The following is a 10,824-nucleotide window of genomic DNA, read 5'->3' as shown; positions in this document are numbered from 1 at the left end:
ATTGTCCAGTCCACATTGCGAGTGGTTTTGTTATCAAATGTTATCAAACGTTGGGCGGATGGCGCAACAAGGCGTTCCTATGTTTCTTAATCAGTCATGGGTGTGTTTTGAGCGTAACATCATTTAAACCAATGAGAATGACCTGTAATTCCCTTTAACAGCAAGCAGCGCAACTTCAAACATGGCATTGGTATTTTGATAGTCAGTGGCGCATTTGAAGGAATCTGCTTGGACGCCAGACCGTATGGATAAGGTATTCCACTAAACCATGGTTTACTAAAACCTAGCAGAGTATAGCCTATACACACATCTGCACTCGTCTATTATTTGAACTCATTGGCAAAGTGAAACTAACTTCACCATGGTGTGACAGTATACTTTTACTATTTACTGTCAATGGGTTACCATAGAAAACATAGCCTGGAAAAAGCAACACTTACCCCAATACTGTTGAATGACTGAATAAAAAACCTAAGGACATTTATCCTGCAGAGGAGTGGCTGCTTACATCTAGTGACAGTGCGTCTTCAGCTGTGCTTCATATTTGCCTCTCGCCTAATCACTTTTATCCATCATTACCAATTTGCAAATGATGGTGAATAACTACTCATTGTGAGATGTTTTTGTAATATCTTTATTATAATTATGTTTCCCATTGTAATCTGTGTAATTTGTAATGTTTTGCATGGATATGTGCTGGCACACGTTCCTGTGGATGAGAGAAGCAGGGTGCACTGTGCACCCGCCCATATCACTGTGGATAATGCACTCTTAAAATAACATATAAACAACTGGCCAAGGATTTCTGACCAGGTTCTTGGTCAGTGGCATAATTTTTAGCGATGTAAGTGTACATTTTGGATTGTGCGCCAGAGCACACACCTTCTGACACACCCCTGGGCGCAAAGCTTAATAAAAGTACAGCGCATGGTGAAAAATCCGAGAGTAAGGTAGGAATAAACTTTGCATTGGGATAATAATACGCTTTGCGCCAGGTTTTGCGTCGCGAAAATAGGGCCCATAGGCTTTAAAGCTTTTTACAGCAAAGTATATATTTGGCTGCAGTGATGCCAGTAACGCGTGTTATGAGTTATGAGTTTGATTAGTAACTATAAATTAATTACATATTTTTCTCAGTAATTGTAACTGATTACAATTACGTTTATATGACATAATCAACCTAAAATGTAACTAGTTTCTCCCCAATGCTGTAATCCACATTGAAAAAAAGAGAAGGTGATTTAAAAAGAAACTGTATCTTTAAAAATCCCCTCATCATGCAACACAGATTGCAGTAAAGTATTGATTTCTCACCTATATTGGGACTGACACTGATCATACACTGTGGTAATTAGTGGTGTTTGTACACTGATAGGACAGCTAACATTGAATTAAGTTGTCATAGCTGTGCTGGAAAGGGCAACAAAAGCAGCAGTGATGCACCGAATCCTCTTAACAAGTCATACTTGTTTTACCCTGTCTGTGGTGGACAGATGGAAATGCATGTCCACATACTTTGTTTAGTCATCTCTCTGCTTTATTGTGCATTAACTATTATCACGCCTGTAGACCCTTTGTTGCTGACAAAACACAATAACTCAAGCGTTCAAGAGGAGAGAGGACAGATAACCACAGGTGCTAAAGGTCAGCACACGCACTGTGGTTGACCCCTGACAGAGCAAAGCACTCACACATTTGCTCAGAGAGGCAACACACGAGAGCAGAGAGGTAAGGGAGCGAGTGTGCGAGAGCGAGAAAGTGAGGGATAGACACAAGACTCTGGACACCAGTTATCTCTTTCATATCCAAGACGGAGGACTAAAGACCATTACTCACCATGAAGCTGAAGCTGCCCAACCCGGGTCTGGAGAAGAGGATCCCATCCCATGAGGACCTGGACAGGATGGAGGTGGAGGAGGTGGACAGCAGACCCAAGTGGGACAACAAAACCCAGTACATGCTCACCTGCGTGGGGTTCTGTGTCGGGCTCGGAAACGTCTGGCGCTTCCCCTACCTGTGCCAGAGCCATGGAGGAGGTGAGACTATATTGATAACTGACACCTGTAGCCATGACTATGGATTAATCTACTCATACTGTAAATAGACTGAGTCTGTTAATTAGTGTAGTCCTGGAGGACATAAGACTGGAAACGTGAAGCTGGTGAGAGTTAAGACTGCATAATTTATGGTACTCATAATGTAAATAGACTGAGTCTGTTAATCAGTGTACACAAACTTACCATAATTGTACAGAAAGAACCTGGCAATATGACTAGAATAGATGGCAAAGAGACAACTGGTTTCCTAACCCTAAAATGAACATCTTTCCTATTCTTTTGAGATAAATAAAGCATGGTCTCTAAAATGACCCTTTGACTAATCATATTCAGAGACTGATTGATATTTTGCTGGTGCATTTTGCATTAATCAGAGATCATGAACACCTCAGTGATTCAGCAAAGAAATCAACAATATTATATCACAGTAGTATTTTCTTGTTTCATGTAGCACAAAGTTGTTTCATGTTATTCTTGATTCTTTGAGTTTAAAACATTTTTTACGGCATTGAAAGGGTAATCCTGGAATATAGAGTATGAGTTCTAATCTTGTGGTATAGGAATTCTGTTGCACCTGATTCTTTTGATCATTTTTGCTTTCTTAATATTCTTTCATTACATCCTATAAAATACGAGAGGCTTTCAATCATATGTCCTACAGTGTATTTTATATACAGAATATTGCTTTAGTGGCTGAGAATGATGTTTTAACAGCAGCAGGAGAGACCATTTTTCCTATTTCATTATGCATCCCTTATGCAACAAAAATGGCACAGTAGCATTTTATCTCACTTTCCTCACTGCATCAGAAACGACCAATCAGAGATTTAATTGAAAATATATCTGACAATATAATTTCATCCAATTATCTGTTCTGGTGTGCCTTCTGATCTTGTTTTGAATTGTGGATTGTGATCCCTCTACAATTTAACATTTTAGCACTTACTTGAATTTCACCCCTGGTGGTAAGCTAATGGTCTCACCTCCCGGGCCCTCACATCTGTGTTCTCAGGTGCTTTCATGATCCCCTTCCTCATCCTGCTGGTTCTGGAGGGCATCCCTCTGCTGCACCTGGAGTTCGCCATCGGCCAGAGGCTCAGGAGTGGCAGCGTGGGTGTGTGGGGGTCCATCAGTCCATACCTCATTGGAATGGGTACGCTAGATATTACTCTTAACTGGCCTATCAGGTCCTAGTGGAGACAATTCACCAACTAAATGTTGTCCATAATGTGTTATGAGTGAAGAACGGTGTCCTACGTTCTAGTCACATTTATTCACCAGTCGGCACTGTGGCGGAAAATCACAACTTCTGTTTGTTCACATTCCACTGTAAAAGTTAGCTGTGTGGGTATAAATACTTATTTACTATGGTGTTCAGGTTGCACTTTGAGTCAGGGAGTCAGGACTAATTCTGGCCACATTTCACTAAGGGAAACCATGCTGACTAACGGTATTCACATACAAAATGCAAAAAACAGTGAGGCTTTCAACCTGGTACTTTTTTTTTTACAGGTATTGCATCTATGTTGGTCTCCTTCGTGGTGGGCATGTATTACAACACCATCATGGCCTGGGTCATGTGGTACTTCTTCAACTCCTTTCAGGATCCCCTGCCGTGGAGCCACTGTCCCCTCAATGAAAACAAAACAGGTGCAACAAACGCGATCTTCCAGCGGTTATAAAAACAACACACTGCTCTCTTGCCCACTTAACCGTGAGACTTAGATGATTATATCACTTTGACCTCTGAGCAGTCTTTCCCTTGTTTATCATGTTCACAGCACCGGTTAATGCACGGGTATATGGCTGAAATGTTTTGATGCTCACATCTATGTCCTTCCTCCTCCTTTCAGGGTTTGTATCAGAGTGTGCTCAAAGCTCCTCTGTGGACTATTTCTGGTACAGAGAGACCCTGAACGCAACAGCCACCATTGAGCAGTCTGGGGGTATGCAGTGGTGGATGATCCTGTCACTAGTGAGTGCTTGGGTTGTCCTCTACGTCGCAGCAATCAGAGGCATTGAGACAACAGGAAAGGTACACCGAAGTCGCTTTTTGCTTGATTTTTCCAAATAGAGAGTTTCCATGTGAACTCCAAATGTAGATAGTGGATATCAAAGTGACGATAACCATATAATGTCCTTGCATCTCCTCCATAGGCTGTCTACATTACCTCCACCTTGCCATACATTGTTCTCACTATCTTCCTGATAAGAGGATTGACTCTCAAAGGATCTCTGAATGGCATAAAGTTCCTGTTTACTCCAGATGTATGTCCTTTCAATTCAATTTGATTTCAATTTCAAATCAATGTACTTTATTAGCATGACTGTGCATTTTACAATATTACCTAAGTATTTAAAATAAAAGTAATAATGGTAATGTTAATAATATATAGGATTCTATATTCTTTTCTTTCTCTCTCTCTCTCTCTCTCTCTCTCTCTTCAGTTTATCTCGATGCCAAATGGTCTCAGTTTATCTCTTATCTCATCTGGTAACATGTTGATTATGTTTACAAGGTGAACGAGTTGATTAATCCGACGACATGGTTGGACGCGGGAGCTCAGGTGTTGTTTTCCTTCTCGCTGGCCTTTGGCGGTCTCATTTCCTTCTCCAGCTATAATTCTGTCCAGTAAGTGTCAAGGTCACCGCTAAAAATAACATGCTGTCAAAAAGATCAATGATATATAACATACAGTAATTTCCTGTGTATTAGCCGCATTGTGTATAAACCGCAGGACAGTGTTTTATGCAAATAAATGAAGAAAAAAAAATAATACTATATTAACTGCCCCGTGTATTAATCTCATAGCTGAAGAAATTTTGCGAAATCAATGTATAAACCTCGGCTTATAGTTGGGAAATTATGATGAACAAAGCCACTCAAGGCATTGAAATTGTACCATCCCAAGCCATCCCAAATATTTATTCTAATCATTCACTAAATCAGCTAATTCACGCAACTCTTCAGCAAGGACGTTGCAACGTTGGCTAATTAGTGCAATCTGCCTGTGTTAAGTGCACAGGTAGAACAAAGAGGACTTTTATTTTACTTACTGGGGTTTTCCACCACTAAGAATTTGTGAGTAATAATGAATAATTGATGATGATGATGATGGTGTTTGTTTTGCATCTGTTTATCCCATCTCCTAGCAACAACTGTGAGCAGGATGCGGTGATAATCTCCATAATCAATGGGCTCACCTCTGTCTACTCAGCGACGGTCATCTACTCCATCATTGGCTTCAGAGCCACCGAAAAATTTGATGAGTGCTTGAATGGGTATGTGTCCATGCCTGCTAGGGTTTAACCTCACTGATAGCTACTAGTTATGGCTAGCAATGATTCTGGATCATATCGGTATCTCATTGGGGCCACAGTTACAGTATAGGCACTAAGGACAGTACAGCTCACCTCTGACTGACTTCTTGGGAGTGTTGGTGGCTGCGAGGTAGTAGCGTAGTGGCTGGGACCACCAAGGAGCTGGGCTAGCATGCAGCTGCCAGACAAGTGGTGGATTCAAGCCCCCAGCTGCCACTGTTGTGCCCTTGAGCAAGGCACTTAACCCAAATTTGCTCTGGGAAGACAAGCCCTTGTAATAATTGTAAAAAAAATGAGTATATAAGTATATGAGGCCTGGTCTTGCGCCCGTTGCACAAAAGCAGAATTAAGACATCCGGGATAAGTTACTGAGTTGTGCTCAATGAATTCAAAACAAGAGCGTACAGGCTTAATTGATTGCACAAAGACCAAGCCAGGATGAGCAGACACGGATTCATCAAGCCAGGTGAAACCGATCCTGGATAAGTGCGCACTCATGGCTCCCTCAAATAGACCCCGCCACTGATCACAGATTCACTGATTCACCATGGCAACTAGAGCGGCTTCATTGCTTCTTCTACGGTGTAAAGTAGGTAGCGATAGCCTTTTCACAACAGCAACAAACAGCAACACCTTTGTTTAGGAGAATATTGCAGCTAGTGTCGCGACAACCACGCGCAATGTTACGCCGGTTACGGTGCTCCTGTGACGTCACATTGTCGCATGACAGGTTGGGAATGGTGAGTATGTAAAAGTTAATTAATGATCACAAACATTTAAATAAAGACAGTGGGTCTTATATGTGATAACAATGTGTAGTGGGCAGTGGAATAACTATTGGTTTCCATTTGTGGTGACTGCTGACTGAGATAAGGGATGAGATTAAATAGATTGTGAATTTAGCCTGGTCTGGAGCAGGCTAGCTCCACAGAATAAATCGCCATGGTGACTTATACCATAACATATCCTGCTGCCCCCATCTCGCTTTTGTGCAACTGGATCACTGATAAATTAAGCCAGGATAACCAAGATATCCCAGCTTAATCCCTTATCCTAGTTTTGTGCAATGGGCCCCTGGTCTGCCCACAGACTGACAAAGTGAACCGTTTACATCATATCAATACAACGTATTTGTGTTTCTTCTTTGTGTTTTCATCTAGGAACATAATGGCACTTATGAACGCTTTTGATGTTCCTGAGGGGAATATCACCGAGAATAACTATGGTGATATGCTGAATTATTTCAATTTCACCTCCCCGGAAATCATATCAGGGCTAAGCCTGAAGAACTGCAACATGGAGGATTTTCTAAGCCAGGTAAACTCATTATTACATATGAACTAAGTTACTCCAATTCCTTTGTTCAAAAATGCCTTCATTGCTACATACCAAATGTTAGAAAAAATAGTTTGTATACCATTTTTCCAGTTATTACAGTAGTACCATACATACCTACTTACAACCATCTACTGTACATAATGTCGTTATCTGTTTTTCCACAGGGTGTGGAGGGCACGGGCCTGGCATTCATCGTGTTCACAGAGGCCATTACGAAGATGCCGGTGGCCCCAATATGGTCTATCCTGTTCTTTATCATGCTCTTCTGCCTCGGGCTGTCCACCATGTTTGGCAACATTGAAGGGTGTGTGGTGCCGCTGCAGGATCTCAACATCCTCCCACGGACATGGCCAAAGGAGGTGTTCACAGGTAGGTGCTGTTGTGCGATCAGACACCACATGGTTTTTGCAGGAAACATTTTGGCTGCTGCCTGCTACGCCTCGTGTTTTTGTGGAAGCGCCCTGAGCGCCTCGATCGAATTGAAAAAAGTTAAACTTCAAGCGGAAAAGCGCCCGTGTTTTTATGAAAACATAGTGCACCTCGCGTATTATAAGTGGCAAAGTATGTCCTGTCTGATCGACCCCATATGTTATTCCACTTGTGTTGATTACATTTTCATTTTCCACATGACTGAAACCAACACTATGCTACAACAGATCAACATAAATCAGCCGGTTTTAGAAAAAAAAAAGCACTGACCAGCACAAACTCGATGAAAGTGTGCTCTGTGGTAGCAGGGGAAGGGCATGAGAGTTGTAAACATTCAAAATTTTGGTTAAGTCCCCTCAATTTGTCAGACTTGCCAACTGCAGCTTTAATACACAGGGGTGAGCTATCCATGGGAATGTGTTTATTTTCTTCATTCCTCTTTCTATTTAAAGCACAATTCAGATTAATTGGGCTAATTGGGCACTGCGGTTAATACATGGTTTTGTCTTTTTTTATTTTAATTAAGCACCATGATGCGGTTTATACATGATGCAGGTAATTCATAGGAAATCACTATACAATCTTAGCCTGATGTCGTCATACTCAACTCTTGTCAGAATTTGAGTCTGATACTTCTCCATTGGGATGTGAAGAGTTTTCCCACATCTCCACTTTGGCTGGAGTTTTAAGAAATAATTGTTTTCAGTGATAAAACCTCCATTTTCGTGTAAATGAAAGGGCAAACCGCATGGAAATATATGCATTTTTTTGTATGTGTGCTCAGATGACGTGATCGAGTTGACCACTGTTGCTCATCTGTCCATCATCGTACAAAGCCCGCCCAGACAATTTGATTGGTCCGAACAGCTCTGGTTGAGCATAGTTGCTCCTCAATGGTAGCCTGGAAATCCAGACCCAAATCTAGAAAGATTTAGGGCTATGGCTTAGCCTAGAAATCTAGATGTAACCTAGCGGCAGCAAATGTAATTAGCAGCCAGGGTAGTCTAGCAACTTTCGTTGGCTTGCGAGCTGGAAAAATTAAACTTCAATCAGGCCCATCACATCGTGTATAGAGTCGGTGGGCGGGCTTAACATAATGATGGCAGAGTTGCAACAGTTCCGTGTGAATTCCCTGCTACTTGAAAACAACGCAGATGGATGCTGCTGGTGGCGAACAGCGCAACGCAAGTTACGTTTTTTAAGTTGACAAAAGTTTGATCAACTAGTCAACTAGCTCTGCTGGTGGGAAAACACATGGGACTCATGAGTTGTAGCGCTATCCTATCGTGTGCAGAGGGAATTTGAAAGATGACTTTTTATCCTGCGAATTTATGCGAATGGTGAGTTCCCAGACCCTACATCTTGATCTGGCTCATCAGGCTAGCTATGAGTAATAAAAATGGCCCAACTCGAGGGGTGGCACCAAGTAACACTACAACCACTACAACTACAACCAATGTTTACTGACTGATTCCGGACTTCGATCTATCCATCCATCCATCTATCTACAGTATATTTTTTGTCTGTCTCCCATTTGTGGTAATAACTCTAATGTTCAAATGTTATTGTTCTCCAGGCCTGACGTGTTTGGTATCCTGCCTCATCGCCCTCATATTTACCCAGGGTTCTGGCAGCTACTGGCTGGCTCTGTTTGATGGCTTCGCCGGCTCCATCCCCCTCTTGGTCATTGCCCTGTGCGAGTTAATTGCCGTGTCTTACATCTACGGCATAGACAGGTGAGCTTGGTCAGGCGGCGGTAAGAGGGCATTTTTTCTGCCCCTTATTGCCCACTGTTATCATGTTGTTTTAGACGATAAAATGCAAACAAATGTGGTCATTGGTTTCAGTGTGGTGGAGGGGCAGAGGGTGGACTTGGCTGTTATTTTCCAGCAGGGTGAAATGGTCCGTTGACAAGAGACGCTGCTGCTACTGCTCACACTCTCTCTCATCTGCTATTGTTCTTGTCTGCTTGGACAGGTTTAATAAGGACATCGAGTTCATGATCGGTCACAAGCCCAACATCTTCTGGCAAATTACATGGAGGTTTCTGAGCCCCCTCATCATCCTGGTCATCCTGGTGTTCTACTTCGTCACCACAGTGTCCAAACAGCTCACCTACATCGTCTGGGATCCCGAATCGGTATGACTGAGCAATGAGTCACATGTTAATTGCATAAATGAATTAGCTTCAGGGGATCAACAAAACTTTGCATAGTTATTGTATCACTGAATATGGCTTTAGGCTCGGATATAGCCACATAGAATTCTCCAGGAGGCCATTATTCTTTACAGAAGGCTTCTATGATACTTTATGAAGTGACATACAGTAAAACGTGACTTCATGTACTTTATGAAAGTCACTTAAAACATGTCACATTATGTGACACATTGAACCATGTTCTTTAACCTGTTTCATCTCCTGTTATTGTCCTTTCACAGGCGGTTTTCCCAAATCTGGCAGAAGTAAGGTATCCAGACTGGATTAGTGCCATCATCTTCATTCTCGCTGGCATCCCCAGCTTGGCTATTCCCTTTGCAGCCGTGTTCAAGTTTATTTGCAATCGTAACAAGTCGAGTCAGGACACAGAGTCTATCAGCACGATATCTGACAAAGTGCAAATGACAGTGAAGATGTCAAACTAATCATTGATGTTCAGTGAGATGAAGAAATGTAAAGCTTGGCAGATCACCTAAAACGTAAAACGTAATGTGTGTGTCATAAAAAAGCTAGTTAAAATTGAACTATTTAAATATACAGTAATTACTGTCAAAACTCTCTTGAATACTACATCCACCACTGGTTTGAATTTGTTAGCAGTGGCACAGTGCCTTGCATTAGTAGAAATTTTGTACAACTGTTTTGTAAAAAGTGTCGACCAAACTGTGTTGAAAACCATGTCTCCTGCAATCCTGTGCCATAAAGCAGCTTGACACTCCTGCATAAAATCGCACTTTGTCTACAAATACACTGAGATCTAGGGCTGCAACTAACGATTATTTTCAGTCAATTAATCTGTCAATTATTTTCACGATGAATCGTGTTTCCCAGGGGCCCTGGTATATTTGGCCCAAGCGGCCCCAAATCGGTCGTTAAAACCCTTAAATATGCATATATTTTCAACTGTCATGGAGCACTGAAAGTGATAGGCCTCATTGGCTACCTCTCTCACTGATCAGAGGTAGCCATGGAGTACATGATCTCCATATTCAAGTAGCCTAGGCTATACAAGCAATTATTAAAGAAGAGTTTCTGCTTGAATTCAAAGTATCATTTCAAATTATTCAATAGGCTACATTTAAACTATACAATGCTCAACTGACAGCAGCACCAAACAGTTACTGAATTTGCCTACGTGTAAAGAGCTAAATTACCTAGATTGTAGTAGACGTTAATCACTGTAAGACAACTGAAACAACACAAAATAAATAGGGCTGTTGCTGGAAATATTTAATTCCTGTAGGCGATACCAGTGGTTTTCAAAGTGGAGGCCGCGAGCGGGTGCCAGGGGGGCCTCAGCAAGTTGGAAGGAAAAATAAAAGAAACAAATAAATACATTTGAAAAATGTAAAATATACCTTTTACTATGAGGGTTGTTATACAATGCCATTAGAATAATTTGTCGCATATCTGAACATTATATTTTTCATGATAATGACTGGGAATAATAGTAAAGTGATA

The 10,824-nt window shown here is 41.6% G+C and overlaps 1 protein-coding gene across 1 annotated transcript; it reads left to right on the top strand.

Annotated features, from left to right (window-relative positions):
- Window positions 1-1,727: 1,727 nt before the first annotated feature.
- LOC121695796 (sodium-dependent neutral amino acid transporter B(0)AT1-like) lies at window positions 1,728-10,192 on the top strand. Its single transcript, XM_042076918.1, has 12 exons — window positions 1,728-2,036; window positions 3,070-3,210; window positions 3,570-3,707; window positions 3,911-4,092; window positions 4,215-4,325; window positions 4,577-4,689; window positions 5,211-5,339; window positions 6,539-6,695; window positions 6,881-7,085; window positions 8,722-8,881; window positions 9,123-9,285; window positions 9,585-10,192. The coding sequence occupies exons 1-12, from the start codon at window positions 1,838-1,840 to the stop codon at window positions 9,786-9,788; spliced, it is 1,902 nt and encodes a 633-aa protein (XP_041932852.1). The 5' UTR covers window positions 1,728-1,837; the 3' UTR covers window positions 9,789-10,192.
- The last annotated feature ends 632 nt before the right edge of the window (window positions 10,193-10,824 follow it).

Source organism: Alosa sapidissima, chromosome 21 (assembly GCF_018492685.1).
Source record: "Alosa sapidissima isolate fAloSap1 chromosome 21, fAloSap1.pri, whole genome shotgun sequence".
Taxonomy (NCBI): Eukaryota; Metazoa; Chordata; class Actinopteri; order Clupeiformes; family Clupeidae; genus Alosa; species Alosa sapidissima.
This window is presented reverse-complemented; position numbering and strand designations above follow the sequence as displayed.